Source organism: Tauraco erythrolophus, chromosome 1 (genome assembly GCF_009769465.1).
Source record: "Tauraco erythrolophus isolate bTauEry1 chromosome 1, bTauEry1.pri, whole genome shotgun sequence".
NCBI lineage: Eukaryota > Metazoa > Chordata > Aves > Musophagiformes > Musophagidae > Tauraco > Tauraco erythrolophus.
Window position 1 is genome coordinate 17,680,074 of NC_141465.1, and position 23,930 is coordinate 17,704,003.

At 41.8% G+C, this 23,930-nt stretch overlaps 2 protein-coding genes across 2 annotated transcripts; both read left to right on the forward strand.

Annotated features, from left to right (window-relative positions):
- Positions 1-275: 275 nt before the first annotated feature.
- Positions 276-3,176, forward strand: CD160 (CD160 molecule). The gene is made up of 5 exons (XM_086608427.1): positions 276-304; positions 433-531; positions 1,208-1,552; positions 2,677-2,808; positions 3,076-3,176. Exons 2-5 carry the CDS (start codon positions 441-443, stop codon positions 3,174-3,176), a joined length of 669 nt encoding a protein of 222 aa, XP_086464553.1. The 5' UTR covers positions 276-304; positions 433-440.
- Positions 3,177-10,582: 7,406 nt separating this feature from the next.
- Positions 10,583-21,298, forward strand: LOC104384367 (cell surface glycoprotein CD200 receptor 1-B-like). The gene is made up of 7 exons (XM_009992745.2): positions 10,583-10,596; positions 13,481-13,568; positions 14,368-14,676; positions 16,076-16,324; positions 18,351-18,446; positions 19,862-19,908; positions 21,191-21,298. The coding sequence occupies exons 2-7, from the start codon at positions 13,502-13,504 to the stop codon at positions 21,296-21,298; spliced, it is 876 nt and encodes a 291-aa protein (XP_009991047.2). The 5' UTR covers positions 10,583-10,596; positions 13,481-13,501.
- Positions 21,299-23,930: the final 2,632 nt, after the last annotated feature.

Genomic DNA, 23,930 nt, shown 5'->3' on the forward strand with positions numbered 1-23,930 from the left:
CACCAATAATTGTGTGATTGTGATTGGAGTTCTACCTTTCAGCTGTCGTAGCTAGTGCCCTCCGAGCCTCAATAAGCCCGTTGCCTGCAACTTTTTGTTTACAGATAGCAGGTATGTGTGGGTGTTCTGTTTTGTGGCATCTGTTGTCTTGTTGGTTTGTTGTTTGCTTGGTTGGTTTGGTTGTTTTTTAAAGAGGAGATACATACGTGCTTTCCTGTCTCTGTCTTATTTAAATGCAGAGGGTTACTCTGCCATTTACAAACTCATCGCTTCAGGGGAAGGTCTGTGCACTTTTGACTGCTCAGTAAGTGCTAGGACAGGCTTGCAGCACCAAGCTAAAGCAACACGAGCTCTTCTCTTTACCATGAGAACAACTCACAGATAACTGCCTATGACTTTTTTTGTTTGTTTTCCTTCTTTTTCCTTTTTTAGTGTAGAAGATGACTCTGATCGCAGGGTTCCTCGCTAGGTCTGGAGGCTGCAGCCCCATTCTGGTGTTCCAAATGGCAGCTCTGGCAGTGCTGGTACCAGGTAAGGAGCAGCCCTGGCAAGCAAAAGCATGCCAGTGGCATTTTCTAATCCTATTTAGGAGTTACTTGGTGTGGCTGAGAGACGCTGCCTGGGTTATGGGAAAGAAAGAATATCTGTTGCAATAAGCTTCCAGCAGGGCATGCTCTGCATGATGTTTTTCATCCTTTTGTTTTCTCCATGTTGAATTTTGCCCAGGGAGCTATGAAGTGAAGTTTGATCCCAAAAGAGCAGTATTTTGAGCCGATCAGTAGTTTTATATTATCTTTCCATGGAACAGTTCAATATTTGATGAAAGCAAAAACCTTCAAGTTGAGGAGAAAAAAACAAACAACTCACCCAAATATCCCTCTCTTCTGATGCTTTCACTTTCTTTTTTGAAGAAAGGACACTCTTCTCATCTTCCATTTTTATGAAAACAGCAAAGCTTATAGAGAATATTCTGTTTGCATAATGCCTTTGCTGTGAGATCTATGATAGGAAACAGATTTTTTTTTTTCTTCCTCTCACATGAGGGAAAAAGCATTGTTTTTATTGTAGTACCTGTTATCCTGGGTGCTCTGTGCACATCTGGAGTGTAAGATAGCCCCTGCTTTCACAGTGCATAAACAAATGGGGGAGAGGGAGCTGGCCTGGCACAAATGTCGGCTCAGTTAATGCCCGCTCTCTTCCACCACAGGACACAGCATGCTGGAAGTCATTTATGCATCTACCACGAAATACTTGGAAGAAGGAGAGACCCTGAGTTTGAACTGCCTCATCAGGCATCAACAGGATCAGTCGTCACAAATGGAGGCTCACTGGTATAAAAAAGCGAAGCAGCAAAACGAGACCGGGTTCGGAAAGGAGATGGAAAGCTTGCACCTCTCACGAAACTCAGACCCGGAGGCACAAGTCACATCCTCTCTGCTTCTGAAAATTCAGAAAGTCAACCAGTCAGACAGTGGCCTCTATCAATGCAGGGCCAAAATACAGAATACTGTCCTAACTGCTGTGGGCCACTTTATTAGAGTGAACGTAACAGGTAAGCTCTGCGTGTCCAGCAACTTTCTTGCAGAGGGAGTTGGGAGATCACGTGGCTGTCTCTGAAGTGAAATTTCTGCGTGATGAAAACTGAGTTCATGAAGATGCCTTCTCTCCTTCTAGGGTGTGAAACTAAAAATGATTGCTGCCACACTGTGACACGTAGAATAAGTTTCATACTCCTCTGTCTCTTCATCTATGTGTGCTAAATGCAAGACTGATATGTGGAAAAGGTTAGGGATTTGTTTCAGGTTGGCTGTGGATCTGAGTTAATGGGAATAGTTTCCTATGGGGTTTCTACTCTGAGCACCATTACCAGAGCTGAAAAGAATTGAGTGGAAAGGTGTGTTAGTCTTGGGTTAGATATGGGTCCATCCCTGTTTACCTACCCTCTGTTCTGGGTTTATAGTCATAGCTACATTCACAGGAGGTAAAGTTATTTTGTCTGAAATGGAGATCTATGTATTATCTTAAATGGAGACCTTTGTGTATGCAAACAGTTGAGCCTTACAGCCCCTTGAATTCATTGTAGTATATGTAGACCTCAGGGAGAATTGGTGCTTAGAGCTTAGAGGGACTGGGACTTGAGATATGGCAGCCACCACTGTGAATTATTTTGTTCTTATTGAGGTGTTTTTTTTTTGTTCTCTTGCTTCATTACTTAGAGGGAAAAAAAATATCATGCAGAAAGACTGGGAGAGCTGAAGCATACAGTGGCAGTGCCCATGTGCAATCATCTCTATACGTGTCTTAACTGGTCATATGGTATGGTGTCCTCTGCTTGTGCCAAGTGACTTCAGTTTCAAGCCTCCAGCAGAAGGGAATATCTAATTTATTAGAGTTGTGGTAGTGGTGAGCTACTAGAGCTTCATAGGTTGTTTCTGATCAGGGTCAGGCTGAGAAACCAGCTCATACTCCTTCCAAGCTTTTCTCCCAGCTTTGTTAAGGTGTAGGGATTATATTAATCTTTTACCTTCTTAAAGTTTTCTCCAACATATTTTGACTAAAATGAAAATTAAAAAAAAAATAATTACACCTTCAGTCATGCCTTTGCTACTAAGTTTTAGGTAAGGAAAGATGCAGTTCTGCAGACTTTCATTTTCATGTTGGTCATTGTTATATCAGGTGTGAGCATTGTCAATACCACAGAGAGGACAGAGGGTGATCTGGAACAGAACAAAGCTCTGAGAGTGGATTCTGAGCTGAAGATGATGTGGGCTGTGATCATGATATCCTGGATAATTGTGTATGTCAAAGGTAAGAAGATACATATCTGTATAGATATCTATATACATATATATATATATAAAATTTCCCACCACCCCCCTCCCCCCCCGAAAATAGAACTTATGATTGATTTCATAAAATCATAAGTCTCACAGGTGGATTTCTGGCATGACTTTATGTTTAATGATTCGCCCTTTCCCATTGTAATAATTCCATAGAGGTTAGCGGGCTAAACTCCACAGGTGAGAGAGTGAAATGATCCCAACTAACTTGCATTGGTTTTGAACGATTTTGCAGAAGGTGCAGCTGGCCAGGATTGGATTCAGGCCAACATCCACAGCAGTCACCTGGCTCAGTGTCCGATTCCTGGTCATGCCAAAACAGAGTGCACTGCATGAGCACAAGATCGCTGTTTTATGGACTTCATATGCCTCCTGCATGGCCTTTTGGGAATATGTAGTTTTGTGCTAATGTGACATAAAGTATCCTGCAAATTAAATATCCTCAGCCTGAGCTCAGGCAGTCGATTTAGATGAGTGGAAGTCTCTCTTCTTCGTCAGAGGACCCCTCAAAATAACCTCTGACATGTGGTCTTGCATTAGTCACTTTTTGAATAAGCTTGTGTTTTATCAATTTGGATCAGTACATTTTGCTCCTGAACATTTTTTGTGTGTGTGTGTATATGTTTGTCATCTTTTCCACCCAAAGACTCATACCATGAAGACACTGTTTGTGAAGCCTGAGCTGCCTTGCTTAAACAAGATAATACTCCTGAGATGCTCTAAGAACAACTTCATTTCATTGCACATGACAAAAATCTGGGATTTACATTGCGTTTCATGGCACACTTCAAGGTTCAGGGAACTTATTTCTGGACTTTCTGGTACTGATTCATTGGGATTATTCACTTTACCTGTTAACCTCATCTACATCCTAGGCAAAGAAGAAGAATTTCTTCATGCCTTTTCTAGTTCTAGAATTGAAATTCTCTCATATCTAATGTCAGTTCTTCCAGATATTTCTTTCATTCAGACAACAGATCTCTTAGTGTCATGCTCTTTGAATTGGAGATGTTTTCTTTCCAACTGTACTCTCCAGGACCTGCCTCCCATGCAGGGATGTTTTCCCTTTCTGCTGCAAATAAAGATTTCCTGGGTTGTTCTCTCCTCTGAAACGTCTTCTGACATATTTCTAGTTTATCCTCTGTGCTCTTCAATTTGTTCTGAGAAAGCTTGAGACCCTTATTCAACTCTCAGTAGTATGAGCTCGAGTAGGGGGATGCACAGGAAGCAGAAACGAGGTCAAACTGTTCTGCAAACCAAAACCAGGCACAATGTTTTACTCTTAACTGTGGGATGTCTTGAAAGGCTATTTTGTCTATAATCTTTTAACTGTGTTGTGTTCCTCCCCCCTTTTCCAAGTGTTAATTTAAATTTGCCTTTTGTGTAAGGGGTTCTCTCTTAAAATTTGATACTGAATGACAAAGAGAAGATGGTTACATCTATATCTGTTCGTATGTTTGGGAACCCTTTCTGTGGTTACTAAAGCCTGTCTGATGAGCGTTTCTGACCTCTGCTATGTTTTTTGTACTTGGACATGTGTGTAATGTTTTTGAATGTCAAAGTAGACACGTATCTTCTAAATAAATAAGTGGTCTTTTATCTCCTCATCACTTTGCCAGGTATCTGATTGTTTATGAAGGGCTGCAATTGCTGCTGCTTTGTGAGCCTTTCCATCAAAGGCAGCCTGACTTTGAATTCTTGCTGAAATAAATGTGTATGTCGCATCTGACAGAACCAGCTGCTTAAAGGGCATCCTTGATGCTGAGAAGCAGTAACAAGCAGTATAGACATCTCGCTAGCTGGGGGAAGGGGGAGGCAAGGGGACTTGGGAAGAGCATTGTGTGATGCTGTGTTTTGGGCTCCACTGAGCCAATTCAGACTGCAGATATTTTTGGTGCTATTCTTCAGCAGGCAGCATGCTGTACAATTACACATGGACGTGATGTTTCTCCTGTAGGTTGGTGTAGCTATGTTTCCACCTCCTGGCAACTACAAGGAATAGCTGAAAAAAGACTAAGGAGAATTGTGTTTTCATTTTTGCAAGGCACTAGAAGATGAAGTAGGAATTATAAAAAGGCACATCTCTTGGGCTCAGATTGATTTTTTTTTTTTTTTTTTTAACTCTTCAAAGTATGTTATGTATAAGCATAGAAGCTGTTTCTAAATAGTTTGCTCTGTGACTGCCGTGAAAATGAGTGCTTGAGCTGAAAGGTCATAAATACAAGGTGCTTGCAGCAGGACTGTAAGTAATAAGACACCAAACAGATGTTTTATATTGAGGGAGGGAGCGTGAGTGTATATGCATGGTAACTGGGAAGGGACATGAACACACAGTGAAACTCATCTCCAAAATATCTATGTTCTCTCTGCTGAGGACAACAATTGTTATAGAGGTAAGTGCCCTTCAGTAATTAAGAAAATGTTTATTTTCCCAAACAAAGATCTCTTTCACAAGTCAGGATGACCTCTCCCTGTCTTTGACAACAGTGTGGCCAGAGCTGAGTTTTCTTTCAGGATTCTGTGGATTCATTCTATGGTTCTTTCAGTAGCTGATCAGAAACCTGTAGTGGCCATTTCTTGTTCTTTGCTGGTTCAGTGACATCTGCCTGTTTGACAGGAAAGACCAAGAGTCCTTTTGATAGCCATCTTGGAACTGTTCTGTGTTGATGAGGAAAAAGACACATTTGAGTAGACAGTGAAATACATATTTCTAGAGCTTATGAAGAAATACAGATTGCAAGGCCAAAACTTCTAGATGAAAGTGTCTTTTTCAGTGAAAACTGATTTTCAAGCTAATTATTGAAGTATGCATTCATCCAGGATCCCTTATGGACATGATGAGATCGCTGTTCCTTATGACCTCATTGATTCCACTAAAGCTAGCTTGGAGAAGTTTTGTAACACATGTGTGTATAAGCCTGGTTGAGTAGAGGTGCTGGACTCCAAAGTATTGAATCTAGACTTTGAATGAGGTTTTCTTGGTTGTTCAGTTGCAAGGACTCCCATGTAAACTGCAGTCAATGTCTACAACTTAACTTCTTTTACATGATGCATTGCCTTGCTCGGGAAAATCATCCTGTTAAAAGGGCTTATTGGAAGCCTGTGTAGTTCAAAGGTGCCTCCAGTGTATCCCTTTGGATACATTTTTTAATTCCTTTACCCAGAGGCTATTTATCATTACAGAAGTCATAAACTAGCTCTGACAATAAACCATATAGAAGTGATGTGCCACGCAGACTTCTGGTGATGGAGATTTATAGAATCATAGAGTCATAGAATGATTTGGGTTGGAAGAGGACCTTAAAGATCACCTAGTTCCAAGCCCCCTGCCATGGACAGGGACACCTTGCACTGGAACAGGTTGCTCAAAGTCTCATCCAACCTGGCCTTCAACACTTCCAGGGATGGGGCATCCACAACTTCTCTGGGCATCCTCTTCTAATGCCTCACCACCCTCAGAGAGAAGAACTTCTTCCTCAGGTATAATTGAAAGCTATCCTCTTTCAGGTTAAATCCATTACCCCTTGTCTTACCACTACATGCTCTTGCAAAAAGTCCCTCTCCAGCTTTCTTGTAGCCCCTTTAGGTACTGGAAGGCTGCTAGAAGGTCTCCCTGGAGCCTTCTCTTCTCTAGGCTGAACAGCCCCAACTCTCTCAGCCTGTCTTCATAGGAGAGGTGCTCCAGCCCTCAGATCATCTTCGTGGCCCTCCTCCGGACCCACTCCAACAACTCCATGTCCTTCTGTTGGGGCCCCAGAGCTGAAGGCAGTACTTTGCAGACAGGCCAAATAATTTTTCCTGCCGTCTAGGAGGGCTGTGAGGTATGCAGATCTTGGATCTCTCCAAGCAGGGAGCTGAGGAGGAAAAGAGGTGAGAAAAACTGATGAGGTGAGAAAAACTGCCAGCACTGTTTTACTCTCCTACTTCCATTTTGAAGATAGCAGCTTGACTCCGGGCCCCAGGGCTGGAGGCATTCCCTCTTTGGGAGGGGAGGAAGGCGGTGATGGGCTGGATGTTTGTGAGAGCTGACCTGACTTCATGTTGCATTTTCCACCTGCAGACCACTGGTCTACAAAAAGGGCAGCCAGTTCGGGCAGCACAAACACGAACGAGGACGTGCTATAGGACTGGGCTTCCCCTGGCAACACTAGCCTTCTGCATCATACTCCCTTGCATCGAGCATAAAAACTGCCAGAAGCGCTGTTAACCAGTTGCAACGCAGAAGAGAAACGGGTCGAGACATTTGACTGGAAACCACTGTGGAGAATTTTTCTAAACCACTAAGTGACGCAGAACTATAGGTGTTAACCTGGCTTATAAGAAAGGGAGTTTATGACCGCAAAGAAGCCCATATGGTGAGGAAGGAAGCAGGTAAAGCAGAAGCACCCTTTTTGGTTTATTAGACTGCACCAAAAGATTGTAGGCAGTGATAAATGCCATCTGATGCCAATGTCATGACTTGAGTTTGCATGAGAGGTGGGATGTGCAGTTTTTTCCACTGTAGATACGGGTTTCTATTTCAGGTATGCTTTGTTTATACAACTGACTTGTTCCACTTGATGTAGAAATCACAGAGATGGAAGCCACTAAAAGAAAACTGTTAAGTCGCCTCCTTTGCTCTGTGATAACAGTATGGATTTCGTATTTGGAAGTGTTGATCTACCTGCTCTAGAAACAAAGAAAAGGAGACAAGGTTTTCCCTTCCTGAAAAAAAAATAAAAATCAATCTACTTCTGTGTGATGAGTCTGAGGAGGGCTGAGTATGCAGCTCCTTGAGGCTGGAGTAGCTGACTCCCAGCTGAGTCTGTTGGAGGTTCCTGGGACTTCTTGCAGGATGTTCACAGCTCTCCATGGGAGGAAGGAGCTGTTGCTCTCAGAGAATGTTAGTTTCCCTGGGGTGAAGGAGGAGGAGCAGTGAACAGCTGAAGGAGAGAGGCCTGGTAGTCCTGTGGCTCTACCTTACTGTCTAAACCACGATTGGTGATGCTACGTGCAAGATTGACTGATGGTTGAGGAAGGATCACCTGGGGTCTTATTTCTGCTACACATCAGTTCTGCTGTTATTCCTGTTCTTTTAGAAGTATTATTTGAGGTCTGCAGCTTCTTTACATGCAGTTCAGGATGTGTGGTGCAATTCCGTTACATTTGGCTGTGGAGTGGGAGACCAACACCTCCGGCTGAAAGATGGGAAGGAAACTTTTATCCAGGGAATTTGAGATACATATCAATTCTTACTGCAGGGTTTTGGGAGTTAAGTGTCCACCCATAAACTATCTCTTTTCTGTTCATCTTTGAATACTTGTATGAGACATGTTTTCTTGGATTATCCACAGCTCTGAAGGCTGAAATTGTACTTACAGGTTGTTGGTTCCCAGGTTCTTCCTGGGAAACCAGCAACAAGGTGCAGCAGTCTACAAGTGGCAGGACTTAAAGTAGCTAAGGTCATGAACATCTCTGTTGTAGATAGATTTTGTTGCTGGAGTATTGGGATTGAGTGAGAACCCCCTGCAGTTAATGGCCCACAAGTGGTAAGGGGATTCTGTAGGGCCAGGAGCAGAAGTTGTTGAGAACAGCCATGCTGGTCCAGCGACTGTGTGATTAGGGGGAAATTAGCTATAGTTAAAAAAGAAATCCTTTTTCTTGGTCTCTGGAAATTGCAATGGAATTGTCTCTGGACTTTATAACCTGGAAGTGTCAGGTTTTAAAGGATTCATTATCAGCAGTGCTTCCCCCATATGTTTGCTGATGAGAGCTGTAGATGGTTTATATCTAGGAAAGTCAAGCTGTTAGGTACCTGGACCAGGTTTTTGTTTTTGTTTGTTTGGGTTTTTTTTCCATGCAAGAGAAAATGTAAAGCAAATGTCCTCTCTCTTTCTGAAAGCTCAAGCTCTTTCAGGCTACCAGGGGATGTTCTTATTCTTGTTCATCCTTTGCTTCTGCTCTCTGTTCCTGACATTGGGTTACAGCATTTTCTGAAGAGGCTGGCTGCAAGGCTGCTACAGATGTGAGGTGTACAACTTGGCTCACATAATAACTTCATGGGACTAAGCTATTTTCTAGATGGGCTGCAGTTAAGAAGGTAAGTATTTCTGAGAAGAGAGGAGGTGTTCACCTGCTTTCTTGAATTACAGCTACTGAAGATAAAAAGACAAAATACTCATCTGCTGTGGGGCATTTTTATTACTTCCCCCCCCCCCGGGAAAAAAAACCACTTTGTTGTAATGCTAATATTAGTATTATACTAAATATTAATATCTTGATGAATTCAACACACAGACACCACAAACCTCTGCCCGGCTGTAGAGGAAGCTAGAAACCTATTTACCTTGAGGTATATGTTACTAAAACACTGTAAATTTATAGTTGTTTAGTATAACTTGTTCATAATTGGTTTTAGTGCTCCCTCTTTTAGGCTAGTTCTCTCCCTTTCAGAAAGCCATCTACCCCCTATTTCCCAGTTTATAGAGAAAGCTTTATGGTTTTACATATTTGGAACTGAAAGAAACTGGCTCATGAACTGGATGGGTTGAATTTCGCAGCTACAAACCACCTGTTGTTTCCACTGATTCCAGCAAGCGTAAGACAAATAGGAAGCCTGAGAAGAAAATGCACTGTGGAGGTACAGCTCCTCCAGTTGTTAACTGTGCCAACAGTCTTCTGCTGTGCTAGTGCAGGGCTTCACGGATGTGTTTTCAGGGCTAGGGTATCTTTCAGAGAGTAAATATACCAGCAGGCTATAAAGTCAAACCAAAGGTCTGTTAGCCCAGAAGCATTTGCAGTGGCCAGACGCAGATGGTTAAGGAAGGTAGCTAAGAACAGAGCAAGCACACAACCTCTCCTCTCCCCGAAAAACTTTTTAGTTTCTGAGAATGAACAGCTTTGGGAATATCTACCTGCTGCCCCTTTCAATTTATCTTCCTCCCAGGGCGTTCAGAGTCTTGCTACAGTCTGTAATGTCATTGCCAGTGGAGAGACTTGAGGAATTCCTAAGAGACGATCGTTGCTCGCAAGCAAAAGGGACAGCAGTTGAGCTGCAGGCTCCTCTCGGACCTGGTGCAAAACTCTTACAAGTAGTGAACACGCTGCACAAAAATAGCTGGGGGCCTGGCCCCTGAGATGCATGGGGCATGCAGACACACAGACACATATTTTCATTATGTTGGACTTTTATTTATCCAATTTTAAGTTAGTGCTTTGCATAGCTCAAGGCTTGTAGCTTGTGTTTGATGTGTAATAGCAGACAACTTCAGGTTGTGGTTTGTTCTTCATGTCAGAAAGCACTTTGTTTCCCTAGCTGTGTTGCAACCTCTTCAGGGGAGTGTACAACCAGAGAGTTTGTTTTCTCTGAGCTCTTTCAGAGCAGGAAGAGGCTGTATCTGTCTGTGAGACAAATCAGCTGCATGTTAAGATCTCAGGAGCATCAATGAAAAGAAATTAATGAACTGTACAGCTGAGAACAGGGACTATCTGGGAGGGAGGGAGGGAGGGATGGTCGGTCCTAAACTGAGATAGTTTTCACTTCTTTGCAAGGACAGAGTGGGAGGGGAGGCACATCTCTGCAGCTGCCTGGTGCGCAAGAGCCACCCCGTAAGCAGCCACCAGGACTGGTGTCCACGTTGATCTGGCTGCGTACACCAACGTCTGTCTTCTCATCTCCAGAATGGCAAGTATCAGAAGACCAGAGCACGCTGGCACTGCTGCTGTTCATCTCCCACACTCCCTTGGCCCGAGGGTTCTTCTCCAGGCTGACAACCGGGTAACTTTCTCCAGCCTCAACATTCATTGGGATGAATCCGAGTGTGAGTGGTGCAGTTCCCCAGCTGGAAGGCTGAGGCTAATGGAAGAGTGACGTACATACTTCATGGTCTTGTGCCAGCTGCCTCTGTCAAGGCTGAGTAAAAATTTTAATTTATTTTCGTGACGTTATTGAGGCATTTTAATTCCACTGAAGGAATTAACACAAGACAATCTACAATTATTCATTTGCTACTTTTAAATGAATTTGATTCAGTTGTGCTTGGTTTATCCTTTTTGGGTTTTACTTTAAGACTTACTTTTCACTTACAGGCACAAGTATTCAAAGATTGTGAACATTAAAAATTGCAGTCTAAACTCTGTGTTTCATACATGAATATTTAAACAGAGTAATAAACTTTATTCTTTCTGTAAGGCCCCATTTTTAATCATTAATGTCTGTTCTTTTGAGCAAAAAAGCCCCATGTATATGAGACTTGTATGCATTTAAAAAAAAGAGTTCTCTGGGACAAGTTCCAATATGACAATATTCTGTTTATGAATATTTATAGATCTATAAAAATGGTTGAATACTGAATTTGCTCATAAACATTGTGGAGGGTTTTTTAACTTTTCTTTTGAAAGAAACGGAAACGTTATTTGCAAATTGGGCCAAATTCAGTACATAATTCTGGTCAAAAAGCATCATCTTTATTTTTTGGTTAAAAAAAATTCAAACTTTCAAACTTTTTGATAGAAAGCAACTTTTGCATGCGTAATTTATCCAAATTGCAGAAAAAAACCCAAACCTTTCGACAGTATTGAATAACATGAAACAAACCAAAATATTTCATTTGTGGCACAAGATTCTAAGTGAACAAAAATTAAATTTCAGAGTTTTGTAATGTAAGAGTTACGTTGCCTGTTGTATGGTAGTAGCACAAAACTGATCAATGTGGTTACACTGGCATTGTTACCAGGTTGCAATGAAAGCTTTTCATCCAGATGTATTGATATTTTGTTAGAACTTTTCAGAAAACCATCAGGCTGTTGTCTGAATGTTCATATGTATCGCACTTTGTTTAAGAAAGTACTATTGCCTCTTGCACTTGGCTCACGAATGTGGCAGCGTTTGTTCTTTCCATGCCACGAGTGTGGCAGTGTTCTGGTTTTTCTTTGATGCATGAAGTGTCCTCAATATATTTTACATTCAAAGTGAAATTTTTAATGCCGCATAATTGAATCCTGTTACTTTTACAGCAATTGATACCAGATGAGGATTTAGGTTTCTGTGTGCACAGTGAACCCTGGCTGCCTCTCCTCATCTTTTCAGCACATACTGAGAAGCATGCTTGTATTTAAATATGAGTGTGAACAATGCATGATCTGAATAGCCCAGAAGGAATGTCCTGTTGTGACACATACGACATTTCTGAATCAGTCATTGCACAAAGATATTTGCTTGTCTGGTGTGTATTGGGTTTTGACTTGGGAATGAAAACAACATATCAGTATTTCCCATGGGATGGAAACACAATTTTCCAGTAATCTCTAGCTGCGGGTGACTGATTCAGAAAGTAAAAGATTAAAGAGATACCAACAACGGCATAAAGGAGAGAATGACAAAAGGTCTACCAAGAAGGCAATTGGAGGGAATGCAGAGGTGAGCGATGGAAAATGAGATAGCTTTATGGAAAGGCTACAGGGAGCCTCAAGACAAAAGTGTGGCTGCTGGTTTCTGACAGTAACATCAGAAAATTGCAGTCAGAGTATGGCTACTGTAGTGTTGTGGAAGCAGACAAACACTCAGAGACTTTGGCTTTATCCTCTAGCTGCCTGGGGGCAAAACAGTGCATTGTTTGTGAACCTTTCTGCTGTGACAGAACCAGCCCGAGTACCTACTGCAGTAAGATGCTCGTCCTTGAGACCTGAGAGAAAGAGGTTGGGAGTTTGACTGTGGGAATACGTATGTATATTGTTCAGTACAGCAGAATGCATGTTTACCATGCTGAATTGGGATCATTCATGTATGATGTCTGACCGTAGGAAAGTATCATTGATGTTCTTAGCCAAATACATACTCAAGCAACAGCTGAATGGGTTTACCTCAAAATTCTCTACTGAGAATCATATATATTTTGATTGGAAAGCTTTTGGATAGCATGGAGTTCTGCTTTTTTGTGTGAACCAAAGAACAATATGTTGGGATGACAGCGCTGTCTCAGTCTTACCAATGACCTGCTGCCCTTTTGCCAAAAAGGAGCTAGCAATTCGTAAGATATGATTTGTCAAAAAGTATATGTAGTTGTAGAATAGTGTAAGTTACTAGATGCCTGTTTAGTTCACTGTGCCTATGAAAGCAGGAAACAAACTCACATGTGTTTGATCTCTTGCAATAGGATGGTTGCCCTTCTTGTTCTACTACAGAAGTGGAGTTACCTTTCAAGAAATTAAAAGCGCGCAAGCATTAGGAATAATTTCTTTGTCAAATATTTGATGAAGTCTAGATCCTGAATTTTCTCATACATACAGTTCTCTTGATTTTTCAGCAAGAGCGTGCATGTTTGCTCTTGCAAAACCTTTTTTTCGCCTTCTGTAGGTAAGTATATGAAGAAGCAGTAAGAGGTCTGTGATAGCTAGCTGGTCATGAATAGTGAGCAGATAGAGAGGCCTGTAAAATGGTATCAGAGATCCTGGATTTTTAAAACTTGTTTGTAAACAGTAGTGGGTTTTTTAATTCCTTTTATGCTTTACTTTCTTCAGTACAAGAACGCTACTTAACATGGGGTCTTGCTTAGGACTTCTGCTTTCAAAGGAAATAAAGGTTTTACTATGTGTTCGTTTTGAAGGGATTTCAACAATAATTTGTGACTACATGCCGTTTTCTTTGCCTTCATTTTCTGCAGTGCTGTTTCCTTCTGCTAAAGATGGCTCAGACATGGGCAGTTCTGGCTGCTCTCCTTTTCTTGCTAATCAATCTGGTTGAAGGGCCAGGTAAGTGAGAAAGGTCCAAAACTACATTCAACACTCCTCAGTACTCTGTATTTCCAACTCACCAGTACACTGAAACTTCAGAGTTCACTAGGGGAAATTTTGCTTATTGTTTAATGTGAATGCAAAGAGTGATGCCACCTTAGCTGACAAAATAATTGTGTGCCTTGCAGCGTGGCACGGGATAATATATCTGATAGGAATCCAACACCGATCATCTGATGACCCATCTCCTGTTCAACTGGGACAATATCAGGAGAGCTATGATTTCTGATAGAAAAGGGATCTACACATGCCTGTTACTAACTATGCCTCGTGAACTACTGCACCAAGTGATCTTGGGTTTTAACCTTGTGACAGGTGTATGTTCCACTGCTATCCCTGGTTTTATTTGTACTTTAACTAAGGTGCCAATAATTTTTTTAGAAAGTAATTTCCTTTCCCTTAAGGGTGAATCTTGCCCTCCCCATCAGTTTTCAAAACCCATATTAAAGTGACAGAAATCTGTGGCTTAAAACCAGATGAAGGACTTGCAGCTCACAAGCATGCATCACATACCTGCACAGTGTCCACAGCAGAAAGGCACTGACTCCACCGCATTTCCAGACTTCAAAAAGTGACAGCAGGAAGGTGGACCTTGAAATTGAATACTACTTACATGTGTCTGCACTGAGCAATGTGTCCCCAAGGCTGCCAGTACAGTAAGGAAGTAGAAATTTTAAGTGTGATGAAGCCAAGAGTTTCCTATGCTTTGATGATGACTGTAGCATAATTTTTAATGTCTTATTTTCTTCTTATGTAGCTTATAACGCGGTGAGTGTGGAGATCGGTCATGAGGCTGTGTTGCGTTGCCCTTACATCTCTGAGATGTCTTTACTAATGGTGATATGGAAGAAGAATTGCAGGGCTTGCTGCTTGTTGGCCTATAGAAGTGATCACAATGAGACAAGGAAGTCAAACTGCAGTGAGAGGATGATGTGGAAATATTCACCTGACAGTGATCCTGCTCTTCGCATTTACCCTGTGAACTTTGGTGATGAGGGAAATTACACCTGTGAAATTGTCAACAGTGCAGGGAATTTTCTTTTATTCTCTTCTCTGACTGCGATAGGTAAGACACATATTGTGATTTTTTTTGTTTGTTTGTGTGTGTGTGTGTAGATAAAAATCATTTGATTTGGTGGTATAAGACCGAATTCATTTTGGATGCATACTGAAATTGAAAATAAAGAGGTAAACTGGTTTAATCTGGCTATTTGGAGAGGGGGAAAAAGGCATAAGGAGTTACGCAATAGGACTTGGCTGTTCTATGGAGAAATAATCTGGGGGTTTTGTGTTTGTTTTTTTTAACTTCTGACTCATGAACAGGAGAGGTTTTAAAATGCACAAATCCAACAGTTTGCATAGTGTCTGAGAGATTTCTTTGGGCATAACGTGGGGTTTGAATGTTGTGTGAATATTCACACAACCAGGAGTATACACTCTTGGTTAATGCAAACAGAAGCTATCAAATAAATATTGCTGCTATAAGATAAGCAAAAGGATGCTGAACCAAAATTCACAGTGAGGTCAATGTGTGTTTTGTCTGGGTAAGAGCTGAATATGAAGGAAACAGAAGTTTCAGGACGCTATCTGGAAATATTTCATTCTTCCAGATACACTCAAAGCAGTCTTTAAGACTGCATCACTAAAATAAAAATGAAATGAGTCTATTTTCAGCATAGGCAAGAGCTAAAGAATATTAGAAAACGTAATGAATACATCAAATCATCTTTTTCAGCTAGTCAGGTAAACTATCTCTAGGTTTCCATGAATTAAAAAAACCCAAAACCATAGGAGAAGATTTTGTGTTCTGGCCATACTAGTTAAGCCTTCTGAATATAACTAAAAATTATGGGAAATAAATTTTGAAACTCTATAATTGCTATTATTAATTTTTATCATTTGATTTTTTGTTCTTCTTTGCAGGGTCTTGCGTTTCTTATAATGGCTTAGGTATTGTCCGAGCCTTTGCCTGTTTTGTCAAATGCAGAATTTGAGTTGTTGGACTTTAGGCAGAACACTTTTGTCTAATTCCTCCTTTATTTCTCTATTATCAAATTCTCGATTCTCCCTACCCAATTTCTTAAATATTTTAGCTGGACCTTCAGCAAGCTGTGTTTTCTTCAGTATGTGCACTGCCATACTTACAAATCTTCATTTAATCCATGCCTCTCTGTCATCCTATCTTCTCCTGTTACTACTGTAGTCACCTTTTGGAAAGCTTGAAGAAGCAATACGTTCAGATGCAGCTACCTAGTTTTGGAGGTATTAATCTTGGTCTTTTGGATGTTTTAGTTTGTGGGGTTTTTTTGTTTGTTTTTTAAATTTTATTTTCCCCTAAAGATCCTTGGTGCTAATATTCCAAATTATTTTAGAATGTCTTGAATGTTTTTCAGTTTCTCGGTTTGGTGATTTTATACTGAACCAGAAATAACACTTGTAGACTTTTTTTTTTTCTTCTTCTGTAGTCCCTCCTACAGTGACTCTGACTTTTGACAAGAGCAAGGGGGCTGTCTGTCAAGCTTCTGCTGGAAAGCCAGCTGCTGACATCTCCTGGATCCCTGCAAGTAATCACAGCACGGAGGAGGAAGTCCATCATCCCAATGGAACAGTGACCAGAGTGAGCTACACAGGCTGGGTCAACAGCACGCTTCCCACTGTCACCTGCCTGGTTACCCACCCAGCTACAAACCAGACTCTGTCTCTAGACCTGTCATGTAAATAACCTTATTCTGTAATTGCTCTTCATCATGCTCTTGGGCTTCTTTGTGCTGTCCTATGCAGCTGTTCCCACTGAATGCCAGGGCTCTGCAGATTGGTGAATGGGGTGATAGTGCATCCCAACCACTAGTGCATGTTAATAGAGAAACTAATAATTTTGCGTTAGTCAGTTGAAACCAAATGTTTTGAGGCATTGTATGGGGAAGCTTTCAGTGCATACTTCTTTCTATTCCTCTTTTGTTTTACAAGAGCTCCTGATACTGCTTGTGGTGGGTTGACCTTGGCTGGATGCTAGGTGCCCACTAAGCTGTTCTATTGCTCATTCTCCTCAACAAGACGGGCCGAGAAAAATATGATGAAAAGCTCATGGGTTGAGGTACAGACAGGGAAATTACTTGACAATTACTGTTATGGGCAAACCAGACTCATCTTGAGGAAATTAATTTAGTGTCTTGTAAATCAAATCAGAGTAGAATAGTGAAAAATAAGGATGAATCTAAAAGCACCTACACTCAACCCTCCTTTCTTCCTGGGCTCAGCTTCACTCCCAACTTCTCTATCTCCTCCTCCTCCTGTGTGAGGGATGGGGGTTGTGGTCAATTCATAACGCTTTGTTTCTGCTGCTCCTTTCTCCTCGTGCTCTTCCCCAGCTCCAGCGCGGAGTCCCACTCATGGGAGATAGTCCTTCATGAACTTCACCAACATGAGTCCTTCCCATGGGCTGCATTTCTTTGCGAACTGCACAAGTGTGAGTCCCTTCCACGGGGGGCAGTCTTTCAGGAACAGGCTGCTCCAGTGTGGGTCTCCCATGGGGTCACAAGTCCTGCCAGCAAACCTGCTCCAATGTGGGCTCCTCTCTCCACGAGGTCACAGGTCCTGCCAGGAGCCTGTTCCAGCATGGACTTCCCACAGGGCCTCAGCCTCCTTTGGGCATACCCATCCGCTCCAGCGTGGGGTCCCCCATGGGCTGCAGGTGGATCTCTACTCCACTGTGGACCTCCATGGGCTGCAGGGGACAACCTCCCTCACCATGGTCTTCACCATGGACTGTAGGGGAATCTCTGCTCCAGTGCCTGGAACACCTCCTCCCCTTCTCTCTTCACTGTCTTTGGTATCTGCAGAGTTGTTTCTTTCACATATTCTCACTCCTCTCTTCTGGCTGCTGTTCTGCATCAGTTTTTCCTCCCTTCTTAAATATATTGTCCTGGAGGCTCTACGACTGTCGCTGATGAGCTTGGCCTTGGCCAGCGGTGGGTCCATCTTGGAGCTGGCTGGCACTGGCTTTATTGGACATAGCGGGGAAGCTTTTGACATCTTCTTGCAGAAGCCACACCTGCAGTCCCCACGCTACCAAAACCTTGTCACAAAAACCCAGTATACTGCTTCAGTGACCTTTTTAATTACTAATGACAGAAAAGTTGCTTTGAACAACCACCGTGATACAGCTCACTAATTTTCGATGTAAACCTTTGAAACTGTGGAGTTGAATTTTGTCCAGCTTCCCAAAGTGGTGATGATCTGGAGAAAAATTTCTTAGAGAATGTCTGTCTGTGACTTTCAAGTGATCTTTACCAGGGCCAAAGGGTAAAATTCAGCTTCCCAGCTGGCTGTGCTGGACTCGTTAGAAGTGTATGCCAGTAGGATTTATAAGAACAGCTAAATATCACCAAAATATCTCAGTGGAGGCATGAAGGACAGAATTCAGTATAGACCAGTCATTAATAATAGCAGGAATGGCTGGTCAGTTCTGCTGTTGCAGTGCTAATATTATTTGAAGAAAGGGAGATGGTGCAAGCTAATGAATTGAAAATGAAAGTATGTTTGTACACACAAATGACTGGATGTGTGAGGCAGCTTCCTGTTGCTGGTTGGCATCCAGACATCTCAGCTGTGTCTCAGCTTATTTGAGCTGGAGGGGTAGAAGATTAGGTTTCTCCTCTGGTTAAGGCAGGTAGTAACATCGTGTAGTCAGTGGATACCGATGTCTAGCTCTGTAACTAACTTTCTTTTCTCATCTCTCAGACACTTCCCCTGAGCTTCTCTGTATCCTGATAGGAGGATCTGCCAGTGTTGCTGCTGTCATCGGTGTGACTTTATGCTTGATTTTCAAGTGCAGAGGTAAGTCATTGTCATTTGATGAGCCTGAAATGTATTACAGCTCCATTGCTGACTATGTGCAGGTACAGGACATGTACTTTATTACCGAGAGTGGGGTGGGAGGCAAGGATTGAGGAAAATGTCCATATACGATGCGTTGTTCTTTTGGAAAAGTCCTAATAAAATAAGGGGTGGAACTTTAAAACAAGTCTAGAGCTTTGTAAGAGCCATAGTTATTATGATATTAATGCATTATAAAGAGAGTCATCCAGGATGAAAAGGATTCTTTCTGCGTGTAGGGTAGGTTTCGAGTTTTTAGAATTATTTTGATTGTTTTGCATTTACTGACATAAAACTCCATACACAAAAAATGTCAGTTCACAAGCTAGTCTAGTTACTAGAGACAAACTACTCCTCTGTTTCCATCAGCAATTACAATTTTTTCCTTGAGCAAGTGTAAGAATAGGCCAAATGTATATACTTTCCTCTGGTACATGTAGTTTCTCAGGCTGTGTATATTTCATTGGCACTGGGTCAGGCTCGAACTGAATAATTTGATACTGAGAACTCAGACAACTCTTGGAGTGGTTTGCCACTCTTGGAGTTGAGTAAGATGGCTGTGATGGGGTATGAATGAAGTAGAAGACCAAGTGCAGGCTTAAAATGGGAGGAAAAGAGAATAGTAGGCTGAAGGCAAGAGTGTTTTCAGGAGAGCAGGTGATGAAGCACAGGCAGAAGGCAACATAGAGGCAGGTGAACTGTAAATGGAGGGAATTTGCAGAGAATCAGTGTGCCTGATTTCTCCCCTACATTGCCTTAGCTCTGTTCAAGCTTTATTTCTTGTCTGGCTTTCTTCTTTGTGATCAATGTCCTTCAGATTATTGGGTATATTACATTGCAGATATATTTCATGATCCAGGTCTGAACAAATTGGGCAGAAGAGGGTTGGCAAGAGGGGACAACGAGGAGAGGTATGCACTAGGAGAGCAGAGAAGACAGGGTGAGGAAAACAGAAAGACAGGAGAAGAAAACAGAGTGCAGTTGTCATCGGTGGTGGCAGCACTGACCAGTGCTTGCTGCACTTTGACAGGGGCCTGTCTCTGTCACAGAGTAACGTGCTTCTTTGGGGCAGGTGAGGAGAGGAGAAAACGTGCTCAGATGGGCAGCCTGGCAGAGCATGTCCCTGCAGAACTGAGGAAATGTGCAGCCAACTGAGTCAATTCAGTCATGTCTCCCAGGGTGACTGAAAGTTTCAATGAAGGGAAAAATAAAACAATAGTGCGTTCAAGAGCAGGACATAAAAAATAAGAACTTAACCTATGAGTGTAACTGTATTTTGAAAGAAGTCTGAGGGCAGCTACAGGAGAACTCTAGACGTAGCAGCTGTGCACCTTGCCCCATCAAATCATTTTAATTTCCTGACATCCTACTTTCAGCTTTCCGGTTCCGTAAATCGGCACATCAGTCGGCACTACCGTTAGCAGTAAGCGGGCTTTTTTTTGTGTGCGTGCTTTGTGGTTTCATGTGTATTCTTTGCTAAAACATGTAATTTGATTGCAACCTGTCTGCCCTGACAAAGCTCCCATTTATCTCTGTGTGTGCTTGGAGGGGGAATGCGGAAGGGTGTATCTGGGAGGGTGTCTGTTGTTTCGATGGCCCTATCTTCATGTCTATTCGGAGTATCTGAAAAATTGTTTAAGCACTAGATTGAGAGTGGAGTACTGCATTTCCTGCCTAAGAATACTATAAATTGCATTTACAATGCCAGTGGTTAAGCTGAATTTTAAATCTCCCAAAAGTTAACGTTTTAACACTTCTGCCTCACAGAGTAAGCTTAACTGTGATCTTTTGCTTAAGAATGTGTACAGCCCTTGATGGCAGAAACATGCCTGATCAAAGATCGACTGAAAACAGACAGGCATTTTACAGAGAGGGAAAAGGGTACACTTCCTTAGGCTGTACTAGAGACAAACACAGCTATGAAACTTTTATTTTTTTTTAAGTTGCAGTTGAAACACTCAGAAGCTAGGAAACAGCAGTGATAAATTTGCCATAGCAACTTTTATTTCCTCTCTAATTCCAGTGTGTCGTGATACATATTTAACAGCATGATAATATGCTGCTCTTTCCTCAGGGCTTCTGCCTCATTTAATGCACATTGAAAGAGCAATTATTTCACATTTTGTTTTCTGCTCACGGTTAAATTATTGGCCGTGTGCCTTGTTTGTTGCATACTAGTCAAACAGTGCTCTGAAGTTAGAATGATTAATTTCCTGATATGCTCTTCTATGGCATTCAGGACAATCTGACTGACGGGAGTAGGAGTTGAAGAGATCAAAGTCAAATCTTCCAGTAATTTTAGGTGCCTAAATTGGGTTGCCTGTGGCCTGCCTAGTGTGTGTTGTTTTGTTTGTTTTTTTTTTTTTTCAGAGAAGTTAGCATTGTTCGTTATCATCTAGTTTGCTAAAAATACCAACATTAAAAAAATTATTTTCAATTACATTGAGAAAAAAGAATTCAAAAGGCTGTCCTGTTTAGGCTTTGTGAAGGTGGTTGTTGCATCTCTGTCAGTTCAGGTTTCGCCCTCTGTGCCCTACCCCTTTGCTCACAGAGTTTAGAGAAATAACTTCACAGTTTCTTTGCAAAAGTCATGTTGCCTACCAGATTTCTTGTGGTCTTGTTTTTTGTTTGGACTCTGTAGGTATGACGGTTCCACAAAATTCCACCATGTAATATAATGGTACATGTTTTTTTTTATGTTGCAGACTAAGAACTTCAGGTCCACACCGTCATGTGAGAAAACAGATGCAGTCAAGCCTCCTGTCTTATTGGAGAGTATCTATCAGAATTACAGACCAGGAATGATACAATGAGCCGTTATCAGTGTAGGCACAAGCAGTCTAATACCAGCTCAGCCACTAATGATACTCAGTTACTTCAACTTGTACTTTAACTAACAAATCTCAGATCTTGCCACCTAGCAGGCCAGCAGAGCACTCAAAACTGCCCCAGTAAATCCTTTGCCTTTCCTGACCTGAAGACAGTAGGGGAGAGCAACCTGTTTTAGTAAATTATTTATATCTTTCTCAAATATCAGCACAGTTCTTGAAATATTTGGAACTTTTAAAGATCGAGTTGGGGAAATACCTATCTGAATTTTGTTTGAAAATGGACTCTGAGGTATGTGCTGTCTTTCCTCAAATCAATAGCTGACATATTTCTGTGGCAGGTTAACAGACTGCTGGTGAAAATGCTTTTTTCCATTTTAGCAACTGGATTCTCTTTACAATTTTGTGTTGGAAACCAGGAAGTGGCACAGGGGACACCAAAACATAGATCAAAGAAATGCATCCAGCAGAAATGCAGAAATAAGAGGAGTGTTTTTTCTGGGTAGATGTGGTAGATGACAATCTAGTATTTGTCATCTATCTTTATTTTTTATTTTTAAATGTATTTATTTTTCAACTAAACTTTCTGTTTGCATTGATAATGAAAGAGAAAAGTAAATTTGAAATTGTACTTGATATGGAAATGAGAAATAGCAACGGGCAATTTTCTAAAATTAATTTTGAAGTAAATGTGCAAATATGCAAATATTTACCTAAATGATTCCTGGGGCTATTTGGGTAAATGTTTATTGACCAGTTTCTTAGAAGCTGAGATCACAGCTGTGGTTTTACTGCAAACAGAAGCATTGAGTTGTGAAAAATGCAGGTGGTGTACCTGTTTAAAACAAATAAAAAAACCAACCCCATACCAAATAATTTATTTCTTCTCATCCTCACACCCACAAGCTGACCTCCCCCTGCCACCGATTAGTTGTTAATTTCAGTTTTCATTCATCAGATTTGTCAAAACTTCCAAATGTTAATGCAGCAGTAAGTATACTCAAACGTGTGTTTTGAACGGCCTTTGCCCGCTCGTCGCTGCAGGAGGTCATCTCTGCTTCTTCAGTGTTCTTAGGCATGAGGATCTCCCAGTGCCTTTTAATTGCACTTGACTTTATCACTTCTAAATAGATATGGGTGGGCACCTACTGACATTGCTCCAGCTTTTTGTTTTAGTCAGGCACGAAGAGCAACTCTGCCTCAATGAAAAGTGCCTACAGAAAGTAATCCATTCGTGCCTGGTAACTGAGCGAAGCCTTTCTTGTGGTGTTAAACATCAATGACAGGTCACTATCTCAGAGCTGTGTACAGCTCCTACGTGTCATCTGTGGGGAAGGTGTTCTAGCACACCTTTTCGTTCTCTGTCAGCGTGGACCTTTGACAGTCATGGTGTTGTCAAGGAGTTGGTTGTGATGGGAAGCCTCTGAAATGAGGGAAAGATCTCTTGTTGCTTAGCCCGGTTGGGTCTAAGTCTGGCTTCCTAGGCTGAGCATGGATCGTTCCTACGGAGAATTACAGAATTTGGGTCTCCCTTCTTACTCACAAGCTGGACCATCGCAGGCAGACCTAAGGATGTTATGGCTGTCAAAATGAAGGTTGGGCTGTGGAGCTGTCTGCTTTTGGCAATCATGGTGCAAACACGGTTTGTTGTGATTTTTCGTGTGCAAAGCAAGAACTTTTCATAATTCCTTTGCACTAAGTGAAATGTTGAAGAGTATGATCTAACACAGACAGGCAAGGAGATGATAGTGCTGGGGGTAAAACTCTCTGGAGAAACATCACTGTGATAATTAGCCCTGGCTGGAAAGCATGGTTTCTGTGCTCGTGATTTTATTTTCCCCTTTAATTTGGTGGAATTGGTCCAGTCACCTGCAACATATCAGCATTTCCTAGAAATTCTGAGCAGACTTCATTTGATGTGCTGAAACGAGGTGCTCTGGCAATGAGATAGATCCCTTTGCACTGCAGGTATCCAGGGAAATGAGCTCTCCTGGTGGTTCCACACCTCTTAACAGCCACGTGGACTATGTTTTGCCTGATTTCTCAGTTCTGGGATGGCCCAAGAGTCAGTCCTTCTGCAGCCTCTCAGAAAATTAACTTACAGCACTGTAGCCTAGTCAGGCTTTGATCGTCACCTGTTTGCTGCCAACAAAAACCTCGAGTTATCAACGCATAGCTCAGGCAAACCCACATGTTGCAGGCACTAAAAGGCCTCAGCTGTCTAATTGTTGTATCTTCCTCTGCAATAAAATTGGCCCTCATGCTTTTCAAGCTCGTTGTGTATGATTAATGAAACTTATTAGGTCAAAGAGAATAATGTGGCTAGCAGGGGTGATTGTAAGAAAGACTGGGACATGAATAATGTTTCTAGGCAGAGCATAATAATTGAACAATCTCATTTAATTTTCTGCTCATCTTTTGTATGTGTTATAATGCTGGTGTAAGTGGTACGTATTTTCAGATAGATAATTTGCTTCTTTTTTAGCTGTCTGCAGTTCACTGGAGCTTTTTACTGCAGGAATATGTATTACACCCAAGCCATCAACAGGTGATAACTATTCTCATAGGCTGGTCAGCTCTGCTAATAGCATTGTCTTTGAAAGGAGGAAGATGGGAT

Bases quoted from the DNA above. Each gene is read 5' to 3' on its own strand.
- CD160 (XM_086608427.1), top strand. From the start codon at position 441: ATGACTCTGATCGCAGGGTTCCTCGCTAGGTCTGGAGGCTGCAGCCCC. The intron at 1,553-2,676 runs GTAAGCTCTGCG...TTGTTATATCAG, and splicing joins TATTAGAGTGAACGTAACAG to GTGTGAGCATTGTCAATACC. The intron at 2,809-3,075 runs GTAAGAAGATAC...ACGATTTTGCAG, and splicing joins GATAATTGTGTATGTCAAAG to AAGGTGCAGCTGGCCAGGAT.
- LOC104384367 (XM_009992745.2), top strand. From the start codon at position 13,502: ATGGCTCAGACATGGGCAGTTCTGGCTGCTCTCCTTTTCTTGCTAATC. The intron at 13,569-14,367 runs GTAAGTGAGAAA...CTTCTTATGTAG, and splicing joins CAATCTGGTTGAAGGGCCAG to CTTATAACGCGGTGAGTGTG. The intron at 16,325-18,350 runs GTAAATAACCTT...CTCATCTCTCAG, and splicing joins TCTGTCTCTAGACCTGTCAT to ACACTTCCCCTGAGCTTCTC.